The sequence below is a fragment of the Heterocephalus glaber genome, unplaced genomic scaffold, assembly GCF_053883595.1.
Source record: "Heterocephalus glaber isolate CG9 unplaced genomic scaffold, H.glaber_assembly_v1.0 deba00001442, whole genome shotgun sequence".
Classification (NCBI taxonomy): Eukaryota; Metazoa; Chordata; class Mammalia; order Rodentia; family Bathyergidae; genus Heterocephalus; species Heterocephalus glaber.
Genome location: NW_028258296.1, coordinates 27,772,963 through 27,790,838, shown reverse-complemented (window position 1 = coordinate 27,790,838; position 17,876 = coordinate 27,772,963). Strand labels below are relative to the sequence as shown.

The following is a 17,876-nucleotide window of genomic DNA, read 5'->3' as shown; positions in this document are numbered from 1 at the left end:
GGGGTTTTTTGGTTTACTTTTTGTTTTGGTTTGGATTTTTTGGTACCAGGGATCGAACTCAGGACTTTGTGCTTGCCAGGCAGGCACTGTGCCACTGAGCTAAATTCCCAGCCCTCTTTTTACTTTTTGAGACAGGGTCTTAGTAAGTTATTCAAGTTGGCCTCAAACTTGCAATCCTCCACAGCCTGCTGAGTAGCTGAGGTTACACCATGCCCATATCCTGGTTTTTTTTTTTTTTTTTTTTTTTGGTACTGAGCTAAATACCTGGCCCCCTATTTTTTATACTGAAGAAAGCCGGCCAGTAGAATAAATGATTAAGACCAGGAGCTCTTAGTCTTAGGAAGCTAGTTTCAAATGTTAGCATCACCACTACTGTGCTGCCTTTGGCTATTACCTATCTCTGCTTCAGTTTCCCCAACAGGAAATGAAGATAATGGTGGTACCTGCCTTGTAAAGTTGGTACAAAGATTAAGTAAAAAATTAGTATACTGTGTTAGCCTTTCATTACTGTAACAAAATACTTGAGATAGACAACTTAAAAAGAAAAGTTTATTTGGGCTCACAATTTTGGAGGTTTCAGTCCATGGTCAGTTGGCACCATTGCTTTTGGGCCTGTGTGGAGTCAGCAGTCATGATGGGAGTGCATGGTGGCAGAACCCCATTTATCTCACAGGTGGGAATAAGAGAAGGAAGAGACTGGTGTCCCTCAGTCTCTTTCAAGGACACACCCCCAGTGACTTAAGACTTCCCACTATGCCTCACCTCTTAAAGGTTCTACTACTCCCAGTAGTGTAAAGCTGGGGACTAAGCCTTTAACACATGGGCTTTGGGGGAGACTTAACCAAACCATGCATTCCACCCTTGGCCTTCAAAGGCTCATGTCCACCTTACAAGGCAAAATACACTCAGTCCATCCCCAGAATTCCAATCTTAACTGCCTCAGCATTGCTCAAAAGTCCAAGTCCAAAGTCTCCCCCAAGACTCAAGGCAAGTTCAGCTGAGTGTCCCTTTAATTTAAAAACACAGGGCCGGGGATTTAGCTCAGTGACATCTTGCCTCACAAGCGCAAGATCCTGAGTTCAATCCCCAGTACCAAAAACAAAAAACAAAAAAAAAACAAAACCAGAATTTAAAAACAAATTACCTACTTCCGAGATACAATGGCGCCAAATAAAACATTCCCATTCTAAAAGGGAGGAAAAAGGAAATAGAAAAAAGGAACTGGACAAAATCAAGACCAAAACCATGAAAACATTAAACCCTACAACCACTTGTCCAGCATTCATTACACACTGTGGTGGTATGTGAGCTCCAAGGCCTTGGGCAGCCCCACCCCTATGACCTTGCTGGTTGCAGCCCACATGGCCATGCTCCCTGCAACTTCCCTTCATATGTTTCATGTTCCTGGCATCCAGTCTTCTTGGGGTCTCCACTGAAAGTTTGACTTCACTCACAACTCCATGCATTGCCCTGTCAGGTGCTGCTTGCAGGGACTCCAACCCTGGCTAGGATATAAGATGTAGTAAACATTATGCAATGTTCATTTGATAAATACCTAGATATTTAATAGAGGTTGATTCTGGGGTGTAGGATGAGGGAAATGAAATGTGGAAGAACTTTGTTTCTCCTTAAATCCTTCTAATTTTAGTCAAAAAATATATTTAGGGTTGCATTACTTTCATAATTTAAAATTCATTTCAGGAAAAAAATGGAATATTTCATATTTGCTGTTCAAAAGTAAAATCAGCTCAACCTCAGTGTTTTGATGCTTGTTTGTATTTTGTAGAGGAATAAGACCCTAAAAATCTTCATAGATAGATAATATCTATGATTATATCTATTTATCTATAGATTATCTATAGATAATATCTACCTATCTACCATATTTCCTTGAAAATAAGACTAGATCTTATATTAATTTTTGCTTTAAAACATGCAATAGAGGGGCCGGGAATTTAGCTCAGTGGTTCTAGCTCTTGCCTTGCAAGTGCAAGGTCCCGAGTTCCATCCCTGGTACCAAAGGAAAAAAAAAAAAGATGCAATAGAGCTTATTTTCAGAGGATGTCTTATTTTTTCATGTACAATAATCTACATTTATTCATGTATAACAATCTATATTTATTCATGTATGAAAATCTACACTTATTCATGTACAAAAATCTACATTTGTTCAAATATACTCATGTCATCTTCTCCTGGAACACTGTCATAACTCTCCAAACTCCAAATGCTGGCCTAAATTTCTTACAACCCCATTTCCTGCAGAACCATTGGCCCCAGCCTCTCATGTCCAACAGCTCTCCTTAAATGAGCCTGTCTTCTCCATGTAGCCTGCTCATAGTGCATTACAACACAACATATTGAATTATGAAGATTCATATTAGACACAATCATGTCCATTCATTATCAAGTGCACATGTTATTTGTGCATTGTGTCTGTACTCCAACTGGTCATTCAGCACTAAGTCTAGAGTTCATCTGTTTACATAGGTGTTTACATCTCTTCCAAAAGTCTCCACTTGGACATTTACAAATAATTATAATTTATATCATTATGTTAAGTATTAATGTCAATAACATTTAATTTATATGAATATTATTTTATAAGCCAATAGATCATGTACTGAAATGGACATACTAAATGCGTGTCTGGCTGACAATCTTAACTGGGACTTATTTTGGGTGTAGGTAGGGCTTACATTACGAGCATCCAGAAGTCATGCTAGGGCTTATTTTGGGGGAAATTTTTAACTGGGGATTGAAGCCAGGGCCTTCCCACTGAGGTATGTCTTCAGTCCTTTGTTTTGTATTCAGACAGGGTCTCACTAAGTTGCTAACTTGCCCAGGCGGGGTATGAACTTGCAGTCCTCCTAAGCCTCTCAGAGTTCTGGGATTACAGTCATGCACCACCATGCCCAGCTTGTAGTAGTATACCATTTAGATTTGCTACTCAGTATAATACATAACTTCTTGTTCTTTTTCACAAAGATGTATTTAGGGATTTGGGATAATCTACCAGGTGTTGTGAAATGTCAAATGGAACAAGCACTCCATTTTGATTTTGGAACTGAATTGGAGCCAAGGAAAGAAATAGTGCTATTTGATAAGCCAACTAGGGGAACCACTGTACAGAAGTTCAAAGAAATGGTCTACAGTCTCTTTAAGGTAAGTGTATCTATTCATGTTGCTAGTGTATTCTCCTTCAAAAAAAACTGGCAGGACCCCATCCTAAATTACTAACATTTTAATACTTTGATTCCTTCCTGAGGAAATGATTCAAAGAAAAAAAATACATGTTGGTGATTTACTTTAACATTACTTGTAATAGCTAATAATGTCCAGGTGTGAGGGGGAGCTCATTGTCTAGATTGCTGTGAATTTCAACATTAAAACTGATACAAGAAGCCCGATAAGTGCAATGATTGCAAATTAAAGAAACTCATATGAAGACTAAGCAAAAATGAAAATGGTTGAGAGTTGAAAAGAATTTGCTTTGCTGTTTTTTCACAAAAGCTTTCTTTGGCGGTTTTACATGCATTTCAGACTATTTTCTCCCAAAGAACCTTAAAAGGGAAAACTTTACCTCCATTATTGAAACAATAAATGTTAATATGATATAAAATAATTTTCACTTGACCATTGTCACAAGTTTGATGTACCTTAAAATGAAAATTGGAAGTAAATGTATAAATAAGACAAAAAATAGTGTCTTGGTTATCCTAAGGCTCTGAGAGGGCTGAAGGAGTTAGGGTTGGTTATTTCTTAAATGAAAAAAACACACACACATACACATTTAAAGGTTTTAGCTGGGCATAGTGGTGCATGCTTATAATCCTAGCACTTGGGAGGTTGAGGCAGGAGGATCACTGTGAGCTTGTAGCCAGCAGGGGATACAGTGATGGGTTCAAGGCCAGACTGCATTACATAGCAAGACCCTGTCTCTGAAAAAAAAGGCGGGGGGGGAGTAATTGCAGTTAAAAATTTTTTTTTTAAGCATCACATTTGGAGATTTAACATATAAAACTCCTTTATGCGGAGTCAGTAGCAGGATTATTACTAGCATGGTAGTTAACACCCACACAGCAACTTAGTATGTTAAATGGGTCTTTTCCTTTCCTTCTGTATAATTGCCAGATTCTTGTCTTTGACAGGCAAAACTGGGTGACCAAGGAAACCTCTCTGAACTGGTTAATCTCATCTTGACGGTAGCTGATGGAGACAAAGATGGCCAGGTCTCCTTGGGTGAAGCAAAGTCAGCATGGGCACTCCTTCAGTTAAATGAATTTCTTCTCATGGTAATACTTCAAGATAAAGAACATACCCCAAAACTAATGGGATTCTGCGGTGACCTCTACGTGATGGAAAGTGTTGAATATACCTCTCTGTATGGAGTAAGCCTCCCATGGGTCATTGAACTTTTTATTCCATCTGGGTTCAGAAGAAGCATGGATCAGCTGTTCACACCATCATGGCCTAGAAAGGCTAAAATAGCCATAGGACTTCTAGAATTTGTGGAAGATGTCTTCCATGGACCCTATGGAAACTTTCTCATGTGTGATACTAGTGCCAAAAACCTAGGATATAATGAGAAGTATGATTTGAAAATGGTGGATATGAGAAAAATTGTGCCAGAGACAAACCTGAAAGAACTTATCAAGGATCGCCATTGTGAGTCTGACCTGGATTGTGTCTATGGCACAGATTGTAGAACTAGTTGTGATCAAAATACAATGAAGTGTACTTCAGAAGTAATACAACCAAACTTGGCAAAAGCCTGTCAGTTACTCAAAGACTACCTATTGCGTGGTGCTCCAAGTGAAATTCGTGAAGAATTAGAAAAGCAGCTTTATTCTTGTATTGCTCTCAAAGTTACAGCAAATCAAATGGAAATGGAACACTCTTTAATATTAAATAACCTAAAAACATTATTGTGGAAGAAAATTTCCTATACAAATGACTCTTAATTTGAACAAGTACCATCATAGGAAACTTACCACTTCTGAATATCCATTCTGAACATTTAAAAGAATGGCTTCTGATCCTTTCTCTTGGGGCCTAAGAAGCCATCATCTTAAATAGACAGGAGTATGGCAACGACAGGCAGTACAGATGAACATCTCCACAAGATTTCACTCCTTTTGTTTTTTGAGATGGGGTCTTGCTCCGTTGCCCAGGTGGTATCAAACTTCTAGACTCCAGTGATATTCCTGCCTGAGCCTGTGTGCTGGGACTATAGGCAAATGCCACCATGTGCCAATTCCTGCTTTTAGAAGTCCTTACATTTGCCAGTTCCATTCACTGTGTAGCTATCTTGAAGAGTGACTTTAAAAAAAACTGTGAAAAGCCTCATTCCATAAACATCAACAGTGAGTATTTTGTGGATTTATATTAGCCAAAATACCATTGCTGGAAACATTGTTTGCATTGAAGCTGTTTAAAATTTATACAAATTTAGTAATGTCTTCGCATGGTAATGTTTGCACATTAACAAGACTGCAAAGCAGATTAAAATTACTCCTTTATAAAACAGATGTTGAGTCAATAGCATGGTTTATTGTACTATACTTACATAATTTTCATCTCAGACATCAAATGTCACAGGTAGTTTGAGCACATTCCCTGGTCTTGAACTTGAGAAAGTATTCTCCTTGACAATATGCAATTAGCAATTTTAGTGGCTGAAATTAGGCAAATTTTTATTAACCTACAGATTGGATGGGGTGGGGCATGGTGGCACACACCTATAATCCCAGCACTCAAGGGAAGCTGAGGCAAGAGGATCATAAGTTCAAGGCCAGCCCAGACTGCACAGCAAGCCCTTGTGGTCTAAAACAATAATAATAATTGGATGAGTAGTATCAACCAAGCCTACCAAGCCCTTTGAAATCCCTTGGGCTCAGGCCAGGGATTTAGCTCAGTGGTTCCACCACCTGCCTCACAAGTGCAAGGTACCACACCCTGGTGCCACAAAAAGAGAACAATAAACTAAACTCCCTTGGGCTGAGAATGTATCTCAGTGGCAGTGCTTGCTTAGCAGGCTTGAGCCCCAGCATTGCAGAAGAGACATCTTGAGGCCATACACCAGAAATCCACTTACCCAGAATTTGAGCTATGGGGAAATTGATAACTGTTAAGAGCAAGACTAAAATAAATCATTAAAGACCTTTGATTTTCCATTTTCAGTGTTTCCTGTGGTCTAAAAGGGTTGTTTCTTAAAAGACACGTATAAATTTACCCACCGACTATTTTTTCCCACAAACTTGATATCCAAGATTTAATATTTGATCCTCTTCCATATATTTTCATAGTCAGATCTGGCATGTGTCCTTCAACATCTCCATAACATGAGACATCTCGTTTTGAAACTAGAAGCACTTCTATTTTCTGCTCAGAGGTTTTACCTGGTTAAAGCGAATGTACTGAATCTGTGCTCTTCATTTGCTTTCTCTCAAAAATTTAAAGCCATCGCTCATTGCCAGTTTTGTTTCCTTTGAGATTGTATACTTTTGAGGTATGTTTTCTTCCCATTAGTGATCTGGTTATAATGAATGGACAGAAGAAATTATTTCCTAGTGATCACTGATTAGTCTGTTGCTTGCAAAACTTTTAGGGAGGGCTATACCATACAATTTGAGGGATAACAAAAAGAAAAGGAGGGCCGGGGATTTAGCTCAATGGTTCCGCCACCTGCCTTGCAAGCGCAAGGTCCCAAGTTCGATCCCTGGTACCAAAAAAAAAAAAAAAAAAAGAATAGGTATGAACTTTGCAGGAATCAAAACACAAGTTGGTTGTTTCTGGAACAAATTACACCTGTTTCTTGGAGAAAAAAAAAACCTGTCAACTCCTTTGCTTTTATACTTCGGTGTATTTCTTAGACTCTCATAACAAGAGCTTAACACAGAAGCAGTTGCTTGATGAATAAGTTTATTGGTTGTCATCTGAAAAATCTTCATAGAAAATTTGGTTTAACTCTCAGCAGCCCGCTCCTGAGCTCTGAGGAAGCTTGCCTTCTTTTGAGCTACTCTATCTTTCTTCTGGGCAAGGGACATTTTGGGACGGTTCCACCTGTAAAACAAAAGAAAAACAGGAATATATTTTTTAAAACTATAGCTAAAGAGGATACAGAATATTAACTTCAGTTGAAAATGACAGACTATTATCAGATGAGGGTTAATCTAAACTCGTATTCTTAGGCTAACTTTCTCAGCCACTTCTGTGATGTTGTCCTATTACCACAGGGTCAGAAATCAAATAAAAAACAATGATAGTACAATGGCTAAGTGTGCATGTTATTTTTTTTTAATCTACTGAAATATGAAAAAGCCAACTTTTTAGACAGCCATTTTACAATGCAGTAACTCATACTTATACTGTATGAGGAAAGAATGGGCAACCTCAGTAGCTTCTGAGGCTAATACATTCCTATCACCACATAGTACTTTAGCAAACCTGGTTCCCTTAGCTTCTGCCACAACACACAGAGCTAGTGATCGAGTTTGCACAACTTCACTGAAAGCCTAACCCACAAAATGAAACACAGCCTGTGAGAACCACTCCCAACTTCTCTTGGAAAGACAGCAAGACACATACCTCTTCTTTTTAACTTCTCTTTTCGGCTTCTTTTCATAGACTGGATTCTCTCGTATAGCAGCATGAGCTTTCTTATACATCTCCTCCATCTGAAACAAAGAAAAGCAAACAGTACTTGGTTTCATTTCATATGCCCTACTGTATTAAGGCAAAGTATTCTACTACTTGCTTTGTCTAAGCCTGATTCTCAAAAGAAACTAAACCAAATCAATGTTAGTCCCCGCTTAAATTCCTAAACATAACCTATCTAACAAATTCCCAATGTTTACCTTACTTGGTGTGAACTGACACTATTCACAAAACCCAACTCTAAAGGAAAAGCTGTGTGTTGCTGAGGAATTCAGCTATACTTGAGTCACTCTAAAGCAAATTTTATTTTGCAGAACATACACTACACTCCTCATTCTAAAAACTCTGGCCTAAATTCTTTCATTTAAGTAAAGACACGCTAAAACCCAAGTATTTAAGATGTTAAGATGCAAAGTATACAGAGCCAAGAGTCAGGACACCGACACAGCTTCATTCAGACCAAGGAAAGGACACTAGGGGCCAATAAGCAACTGCTACATTCTTTTGTTACATTCCCCAGTAATATAACATGTCCTGAAGCAAAAAGGTCTAAATTTTGATTCTTTATTGGGCATTTTTTTCTACAACTCATTTTTAAAATTCATGGTTACAGGGCCAGAGATTTAGCTCAGTGGTTCCACCACCTGCCTCGCAAGCTAAGGACCTGAGTTTGATCCCCGGTACCAAAAAAAACACACAAAAAAACCAAAATTCATGGTTACAACTTCTGTATGTGACAATTATAGCTCCCTAATGAATAACAAGGTACTGTGCATAGTGCACAAGTCTGACTGAAATCCCAGCACTCAAAAGGCTGAGACAGGATCCAAATTTGAGGCCATCCTAGTGTGGTGGCACACTCCTGTAACCCCAGCACTTAGAAGGCTGAGGCAGGAAGATCACTGTAAGTTCAAAGCCAACCTGAACTACATAACGAAACGCTGTCTCTCAAAACAAAAAAAGAGCTGGGGACATAGTTCATTCAGCTTAGCATTCTCCCTGGATTCCATCCTCAGTGCGCCCCAAGGATCTCAACTACCTAAATGCCTTAACAAAGTGGGCATGATGGATAACACCTCTAATCTCAGCTACTTGAGAGGACAAGGCAAAAGGATTCCAAATTCAAGGTCAACCCAGGAACTTAGCAAAACCTGTCAAAATAAAAACTAAAAAAGGATGGAGGCCAGGCACGGTAGCGCACACCTGTATCCCAGCACTTGGGAGGCTGACAGGAGGATCACTGCGAGTTCGAAGCCAGCCTGAGCTACTAGTAAGTAGTCCAAGGCCAGCCTGAATTACATAGCAAGACCCTGTCTCAAAATAAATAAAAAAAAAAAGACTTGGGTTCAATCAATCATCTTAACAGTTAACTTCTTTACTTCCAACAGACTCCAGAAATAGAAAACACAAGAATATATGTAAATAATGCCACAAATTTGGGTATAAATCATTTCCTGTTACCCTATTTCCCTGAAAATAAGACCTAGCTAGAAAATACCAGCCTTGAAAACCAGGGCTCAAAAATGCCAACCCCTCCAGGCTATCCTTGCCTTAGTTCCCATCACTCTTCTCTTGCTTGGTGGCTACTCTGTAAGACAGGTAAGTCAAGGATAGGCTGATTGGAGCTGGTTTTTTTGATCTCTAGTTTTCAAGGCTGATTATTTTCCAGCTAAGTCCTATTTTAGGGGGAAGAGTAGACACACATCAGACACTGACAAATACACAGAAGGAAAGAGGCTTTCCTAGATAAAATGAGCAAGGGGCTGAGGCTACAGCCCAGTGGTAGAGCACATGAACATGTACAAGGCCCTGGGTTTAATTCCCAGCTCCTCAGATGCAGCCCCAAATCAAAACAAACAAGCTAGCTGAAAAGTACTTTAGTCAAAGAGAATCCTGGCTTAACTATAGCATGGGTATAGGAAAGTATCAACAAATGAACATCTGAAAGCACACAGACTGTAAGTATATGGGTTTTTTGGGTTTTGGGGGCGGGGTACCGGGGATTGAACTCAGGTGCTTGGGCTTGCAAAGCAGGTGGTGGAACCACTGAGCTAAATCCCAGGCCCTGTAAGTATATGTTTTGAGCAACTACGACATGACAAGACCAGGATTATGGCTTAGGAAGAAATCTTGCACAGGCCAGGTAAATAATTTACAAGCACAGCCACTCTTAATAAAAACTACAATGCTCTTAACAGAAAAGACATTCAATTACAAACAACTTGCATATAGGTTCATAGTTATAATAATAATCTGATCAGTGTTCTACATTTTCACTAAAATTTCAAAAACTGGCACTATAATCTTCAATTGGTCCAATGTCTTAAAAGTCCATGTCTTGCAACATGGTTCCCTTCTTTTGTGCAACATCTTGCAGTGCTAATAACAGAATCTGCATGACTCCCTTTATCTATGCCTGGGGTATTTATAGTCCAGAACACAGCACATATTTGCCATGAAGGACTTTTTCCTTCCTCAAAATTAGTGTTTAGGCCAGGGATTTAGCTCAGTGGTTCCGACGCCTGCCTTGCAAGCACAAAGTCCTGAGTTCGATCGCCGGTACCAAAAAAAAAAAAAAATTAGTGTTTAGTGTCTAACTCGTCGTATCAAACATTACAAACATGACCACAAGATGAGGTGTATAAATACAGAACAGCCAAAGCATAAAAGGCACAAAAGGCTTTAAATGTTTGAAGCCTGCCACTTTGAGTATCTAAGAGTCCTAAAAACCTACTGACAAGTACAGCACATTGCTTATACTACATCACCATGAGTTTATACTCATGCTTACACAGCTTAATCTCTCATCCAACATTCTTATTTCACCTTAACAGCAACTATGTTAATCTATCCATACCTATATGCAACTTTCAACTGCTAGCCTGAAATAAATGTAAACCATCAAACTTGTTTATATAAACTAACACACAAGTACTTTTAGGTAAATTTACCATGTCTGGAGTTACATTGTTCTTTATGTACTGAGAGAACTGTTTCTTGTAAGCATCTTCATCTTCTTCCATTAGGTAACGCATATAATCAGCAACATTCTGACCCATGATGTGCTTCCGATGTACTTCTGCACTGAACTCCTTGCTTTCAGAATCATAACCAGGGAATCGTTTGGTACTAAAATAAATTTTTTCATATTTTAGTATAGATCAACTAAAATTAGTTCACTGATAGGAATTCAATTCATTAGCTGCCATCAGTCCCGTCTTGAAACAATTATTCCATCATATGCAACCAAAGGACCAACTACTGACTGCTCAGTTAGTAGGATATCATCATTCGGCAGCTCATCATTAAATTCCAGAAAAGAAACTCATGCAACAATACCCCCTCCATAAGTTCCAAACCCCTGGGTTCAAGTGATCCTCCTGCCTTACGACTTCCATGCACAGGTGTGGGACTACAGGTGTGGACAGCTGCACTCTGTCATAACACCCTTAAAAACAATTATAAAGGCTATTTATCACTACAAACTCTGCATTAACATAAGTTTCAAATTTTATCCACCAAATCCTGTAATTTCTTGATAGTGCCTCAAAGTAAAGGAGAATGATTTGTACAAGATAATTAAGGAAATCATCTAATGAGACACTTTGCACCTCATTAATTTGTTTCTAAACAGAGAAGAATTTACAATGCAGACTCACTTTGACTGTTGCAGACAATAAGAAAACATGCAAAAACATTTAACAGATGATCCAGGTATGTTGTTGACATGTGACTGTCATCCCCACACTCTGGAAATCTAAGGCAGGAAAACCACAAGTTCAAGCCCAACATTGTAACTTAGCAAGACTCTGTCTTAAAAAATAAGACTGGGATTACAGCTCAGTGCTAAGGCACTTATTTCAACTTCCAATGGGTTTGGGGGACAGAGGAGTTAATAGCCCTCTCTATTCAACAACTCAAACTGACGGAGCTACCAAGAATTGCCTGAAATATTATTTCCAATTGAATGTTTAGGAATCTTTCATAAACCTTTTAGATCCCCATTTTTCGTCAACGCAGTATATCAAAAGAAAAAAAATGCAGAGGAGAAAGTATAATTTCTAACCTAAATTAAATCACATGCAAAAGGTTGTAGCTTCCACCCCAGCTCTTCCACTTATTAGCTCCCAAACTCTGGACAAATCACTACCTCTTCATGGGTTATAATTCCTTCCTGCTATGCCAGGTTCCTTTTGGACAGTCCCTAGCATAGAGCAGGTATTCACTGATAAGTATTTTAAATCCAGTCACCTCTACAGTTCTACCAGTTAGAATCAAGGAAGTTCAGGAGTCAAGACATCAAGTTTTATACTACACTATTACCTGTGAGGGATAGACAAGCCTCCATCCACAGCACCCTTCAGAGCTCCAAAAACTTTATTGCCAGTTGTAGTTCTGGCAAGGCCTGCATCCAAATAGCAGGTGAAGGCACCAGGTTGACCATCAATGCTTTCCACATTGTATTCATCTCCAGTCACCTCCACCTGGCCTTCATAGATCTTATCCATGCCAAACCTATTAAGAAGCTATTAACAAAGAAGGCGATATAAATGCCTATTTAATAGTTACACCACTCTAAAATTAAAATATTTCACAACTATGTAATATTTAATTTGATCCTTACATTTACTCAAGAGAAATAATCTCCACATTTCACCAGTCCTTTTTTTTTTGGTACCAGGGATCAAACTCGGGTCCTTGCGCTTGCGGGGCAGGCAGCAATCACCAGTCTTATTTAGCTATAATTCAACTATTAAATATAAAATCACATGTGGTTTTGTATAACTTATTCAGGAACATAATTTTCTCTTTGGTACCAGGGATCAAACTCAGGACCTTGTGCTTGAGACAGGGAGCAGAACCACTAAGCTAAATCCCCAGCCCTAGGAACATAATTTTAAGGATAGGTTCCTGGGTTGAAGGGAACATCATTTGTACTCTGCTCTCCAAATATGCTATTTTAATTTGGACCACTGCTGGCATGCTGCAACCTAGCCATGGTTTCAGTAAGCCTGTACCTTTACACCAAGTTACTCTCGGGTATAATAATGTTGCCCCCTACTTAAACACCTTCATACCCAATGATAATGTGGGGTCCTTTAACAATGATGTATATGCTTGACAACTGCACCGCAAAACAGTAACTAAGACAAAAAATAGCCAGGGATTTAGCTCAGTGGTTCCGGTGCTGGTCCTGAGTTCAATCCCCATTACAAAAAAAAAATGTATTTGACCTGTTTGGGCCAAGGATTTGGGCCGGGGATTTAGCTCAGTGGTTCTGCCGCGTGCCTCGCAAGCACAAGGTCCTGAGTTCAATCTCCAGGACCAAAAAAACAAAGACAAGAAAAAAAGGCAAAATTGCATCTTCATTCCCGAACTGCATTAATATAGTACATACAAGAAACACTGCCAATCAGATACAAAAGTGATTAAAACAAAAATGAAACTTCCCATCATTTCTCAGGCCCCAAAAGTCAAAAATAATGTTTTTCAAGTTTTAATGTGCATACAAATTACCTGGGACATCCTATCAAGATACAAATTCTCAATGCCTGGAGTAGAATCATCACAAGTCTGCAATTTTAATGTACACTATTAAAAATAGCCTGCCTTGGGCCAGGGATTTAGCTCAGTGGTTTCACCACCTGCCTCGAAAGCGCAAGGACCCGAGTTCGATCCCCAGTACAAAAAAAAAAAAAAAAATGAAGTAAAAATAGCCTGCCTCGCAAGTGCAAGGTCCTGAGTTCGATCCCCAGTACCAAAAAAATAAATAAAATAAAATTAAAATAGTCCAATGACCTATACCTTTGAGTAGCCAATCTTTGTTGGCTAAGCAGCCACTGCTCACAAGTGGCTTTTCAAATTAAAATTTGCAGAAACTTGAGGCAGGAGGATTGTGAGTTTGAGGCAAGTCTGTACTACACAATGAGTTTAAGGTTAGCCTCAACTACACAGAGACCTTGACCAAAAAAAAAAGAAAAAGAAAAATTCAGTTCCTCAATAGCACTAGCCCATTTCAACTGCTTAAAATAGACACAGAAGACTAGTGGCTACCCAACCAGACAGATTTACAGATCTATCACCACTACAGAAAACTCTTTTGGACAGAGCTGGTACATACAACAACAATCAGGACAGAAAGACAAGCAAGCACTTTACCAGATTAGTAAAAAACACATTGCCGTCTCTCTACACTTTGTATTTATAATACCATCTTCCTTGCTAAGCCATGGAGCAACAGTAAGCACTCTCCTACAGTCAGGGGTGAGTCTCTTACCCACATACAAACATCCTAAAGACAATTCCAAACACCCAGCTAATCCCAATGAGCTATCAAAGTCATCTTATACATACCCTGCGGGCCAGCAGCAGGCCAGTACAATATGCTGCAGCATAATTTGTTAGGCCAACTTTCACACCGTATTTTGGTAGTTCATGTGCATAAGCTGCACAGACTATCATATCCCCTTCAATACGGGCATAAGCAATCTGTAGAAGAAAAATCAGTTTAGTAATCTGTTGCTTTCACTGTTTGTCCTAAGTGCCTTCTTTTTCAAAACAAAAATTTTTGGGCCGGGAACTTAGCTCAGTGGTTCCGTCGCCTGCCTCACAAGCGCAAGGAGTTTGATCCCCGGTACCAAAAAAAAAAAAAAAAAAATTTTTAAAGCCCTCGACATAGATCTGCATCACTTAAAATTTGTTAAACCCACTCACATCCAACTATCACTTATGACTTGGTAGTCTATGTAACATTTGAGCAGCTGTATATTAGGTGGATTTAGGTATCTAAACATTTGATTAATGTCATAGTATATAAAGCTAAAATTTCCAAATAAATATACACTTTGAATTATACTTGTTTCCTTATTCTATATACTGAAAAGGTTCTTAGCTGCATTAGCTGGTAAATTAAAGAGACACTTTTAAAGGTCAAGAAGGATAACCAATTATTTTAAATACCTTTTGAACTTAGGCTAAGTTCAACAAAGTTTCAGAAACCTCGTGTTTAGTATCTAAATGTAGATATGAAGATAAACTTGTGCCCGGAAACAGATTTGCCAGCTGAGCCTATAATCCCAGGAGAGGAGGCTAAGGCAGGAGGACTGCCCAGGGCCAACCTGGGTTACTAGTAAATTCAAAGCCAGTCTGAACTACACAGACCCTGTCTCAAAAAAGAAAGAAAGAAAACAGGTTTTCCTGCCTCCTATAAAAGATCAGCAAATCTCAACTATGAAAATGTTTCCTAGTTCTAGATGTTGTGAACACTAGAAACTGTGTTCTTAAGATTCTTTTAAGTAGGACTTTTGAACACTATTAAAACCTGCTTCAAACATTAAGCAGATATAAGAACAATCTCGAGTCTCATTAAACCTCTTTAATGACTTTGCCATGCAAAACCACATAGCAAGAGTCAGGACTCAGGCAAGGACAAACTCTTGTACTGGAATTGGGATGGGCAAGACATTTCTGCTTGCCTCATTTATTTTCTCACCCTATTCACATACATAAAAGCCTCTTTTCCCCAAATTAGAAAATAGCAGTGAGATAAAAATGGGTGAAGACATCGAAACATGGCTGATATTCCAGGTGTTTTTTAAAATACCAATTATCTAGTCTTCAACTCTAGACTTACTAAAAGTAAACGAACCACTCAACAGCCCACCTAACCTATTTATCATTTGCTTTGCTTCCCTAATACAACTTCTCTAACATGGTGAGTAAAAGGAAATGGGTTTTTATTACCACCCACTGCATGAGTCTAGAATACAACTTACCTGACAAATGATATCTCTGTTAGTTACACGAACTATCATCCTGTATTTAGGTGTGTTGTACTTATTTTTGTCCTGGATCACCAAGCGTTTCCGAGCATAGTAATCAGTTTTGCCCTCTGAAAAAAAAAAAAAAAAAAGTAAGCAGGGATACTGTACTACAAAACAGCACTTTTAAGGCTTAAAACATGAAAACCTGTCCATACCTCGTCTTCTTCTGAACTTCACTTGGTATCTCTTAAAGTAGGCCTTATTCTTGACAACTTTAACAAACCCCTTAAAGAAATAAAAAGGATGTTATTAAAACTTTGATAAATGTTTTTCACCTATACTTCTGACATGAGTTAACCATGTTAACAAAGTAACTTTTCAAGAGCAAATATATACCACTGCCAACTTTTGTAGCATCTCATGTTTCTCAAACTGGGATCAATAAACACTTCTACTTTCCACCTGTCACCAAGTTTTATAAAGCACAGTAAAAAGGATTCATTACAAAAACTGAAAAGAAGCAACATATAAAATGCAAGCTCCAACTTACTAGATTCGACAGATACAAAACTACTGTCCCATTACTTTCAGCTTTTAAACATATTTTCTGTACGTGTCTCCTCGTCGACAAGGAGTGCACTTTTGAGAACCACCGATCTACACAGCAGTCAATAGCTCAAACGTCCCATCCGTTCCGAACACCGTATTTTCCACTTTAGAGACCCTCAGATAACTACAAACTTCTCACTTCCTCGGTGCCTAAAACCGTCTGGCACCATACTTAACCAAGCAATTACTCCCCATTAAAATACGGCTATTTCACCCCACCTTTGGGGCCCAACAATCACCGATAACTAGGATTAGCAATGAACTAGAAAAAGAAGCAGAAAATGCGTACCCCAAATGAAGTGAGCGCGCCTCCGAGAGGGCCCTTCCATGGGCTATTTGGGGAATGGGCCACGGCCTCCAAGCGCCACTCACAGTTTTGGCTTCAATAAAAGCCACTTCCCCTGGCCAGGAACAAAAACTTTCTGAAAGATTGGCCAGGTACAACGCTCTCCTGGAAAATGCACGAAGGAGCCGGGCCAAGCTGGGCCCAAAGGTTCGCACCCCACCTCCACTCCGGCATCCCCCATCTTGGAGCCCAAGACAAGCAACCTTCCCCACCCGGCTGCCTGCCGGTGCCCCTTCAGACCAGCCACCAGCATCCCTGCAGGCCGTCTACTAAACACCCTCCTGACCCCAGGATCTAGCCTGGGTACCATTCCTCGCCCACCCCTCCCCCCCAAGCTAGCGCACTCTGCGGCAGCCATTAAGGCCACGCTGGGAGCGGCAGCCCGATACAGCAGAGCCGAGAATCTAAAGCCATCCAACCCCTGTGTCTCTCAAGACGGCCTCTGCGTTGGCGTCCCGGCACGGACAAGGAACCCCCATGCATCCACAACGCTGAGACTGAGGTGCCCACTTACCATCCTGCGGAATAAAGACCCGCTTACGCGGTTCCTCACAGACCTGCAGGCCTAGCAGCGCTACAGGGGGGAAAAGGCCGGGGCTCGGGCGCAGGCGCAGTATGTAGCGCTGCCGATTACGCCTGCGAAGAATCAAAGAGAGGGGGCACCGGCCCCAAGGTTTGCAGCCTTCTGCCCCCTGCTGGTTGGAGGCTGAGTGTTGCCCTTTGCCTTGTCCAAGCCTTCTGTCAAGAGTTCCTGGCTCAGAATCTTACAGGAATGGGCATTGAGCAGGCGCACGGAGGATTACGGGAGGCTTTCGCTGTTTTTGTTAAAGCGTTTTATCAAAAACATATAATACTTTTCTAAGAAAGAAAAATAATTAAGTGTAATGAATTTGCTCTGGAGCCCTCTTGCCCTCTCCAAGATTCTGCCTCCTGGACCACTCAGCATGGTCCAGGAACATGTAAGGCGCCCTTAAGAAGTCTTGCCTAGGGCCGGGGATTTAGCTTAGCGATGCCGCTGCCTGCCCCGAAAGCGCAAGAACCCGAGTTCGATCCCCGGTACCAAAAAAAGTCTTGCCTGAGGGCCTCAATCCTGGGGTAGGGACTATTCTGTCTTTCCACAGCACCTTTATACTTGCTTCAGCCCCCATAGACTGCAAACGCCCTTAGAGTCAGCCTTCTGAATCCCTGGCACTCAGCACAGTATAGCTGAAGTACGAAGCACTGGGGATGTAACTCTGTAGCAGAGCATTTGCCTAACGCGTAGGAGGCCCTGGGTCCAGTCCCCAGAAACACAGAGAAAGGGAGCAAGCATTCAGGAGACTGAGGCAAGACTGCAGGAAGTTCCAGGCCCACCTAGGCTATATAGAGTGAGTTCAAGGCTAGCCTGAATTACATAGCAAGGCCCTGTCTCAAAAAAACAGAAACAAAAGCATTTTAGAAAGCCAGGTGTGGTGACATGTGCTTGTAATCCTACAATTTGGGAGGCTGAGAGAAGAGGA

The 17,876-nt window shown here is 40.2% G+C and overlaps 2 protein-coding genes and 2 non-coding genes across 5 annotated transcripts in view; 1 reads left to right on the top strand and 3 right to left on the bottom strand.

Moving 5' to 3' along the window:
* The window catches only part of Dipk1a (divergent protein kinase domain 1A), a 111,187-nt gene extending 104,436 nt beyond the window's left edge, over positions 1–6,751 (top strand). For both annotated transcript variants that reach the window (XM_004841258.4, XM_087213128.1), the window contains 2 exons: positions 2,989–3,165; positions 4,152–6,751. In XM_004841258.4, coding sequence (XP_004841315.1) covers positions 2,989–3,165; positions 4,152–4,964 — 990 coding nt within the window. In that variant the 3' untranslated portion in view covers positions 4,965–6,751. The remainder of the gene's footprint in view (positions 1–2,988; positions 3,166–4,151) is intronic.
* Positions 6,752–6,907: 156 nt separating this feature from the next.
* On the bottom strand, positions 6,908–17,033 carry Rpl5 (ribosomal protein L5). The gene is made up of 8 exons (XM_004841261.4): positions 16,892–17,033; positions 15,638–15,707; positions 15,435–15,550; positions 14,014–14,148; positions 11,983–12,185; positions 10,611–10,788; positions 7,591–7,679; positions 6,908–7,065 (listed from the first exon to the last, which is right to left on the bottom strand). The coding sequence occupies exons 1-8, from the start codon at positions 16,892–16,894 to the stop codon at positions 6,966–6,968; spliced, it is 894 nt and encodes a 297-aa protein (XP_004841318.1). The 5' UTR covers positions 16,895–17,033; the 3' UTR covers positions 6,908–6,965.
* LOC147827660 (small nucleolar RNA SNORA66) lies at positions 7,369–7,502 on the bottom strand. Its single transcript, XR_015452109.1, has one exon. It is a non-coding gene; the product is annotated as a small nucleolar RNA SNORA66 (small nucleolar RNA).
* On the bottom strand, positions 10,861–10,955 carry LOC147827659 (small nucleolar RNA SNORD21). Its single transcript, XR_015452108.1, has one exon. It is a non-coding gene; the product is annotated as a small nucleolar RNA SNORD21 (small nucleolar RNA).
* Positions 17,034–17,876: the final 843 nt, after the last annotated feature.

Coding starts and splice junctions, on each gene's coding strand:
- Rpl5 (XM_004841261.4), bottom strand. Junction 15,551..15,637: donor GAAGTTCAGAAGAAGACGAG/GTATGGACAGGT, acceptor TTTTTTTTTCAG/AGGGCAAAACTGATTACTAT. Junction 7,066..7,590: donor AGAGAAGTTAAAAAGAAGAG/GTATGTGTCTTG, acceptor TTTGTTTTACAG/GTGGAACCGTCCCAAAATGT.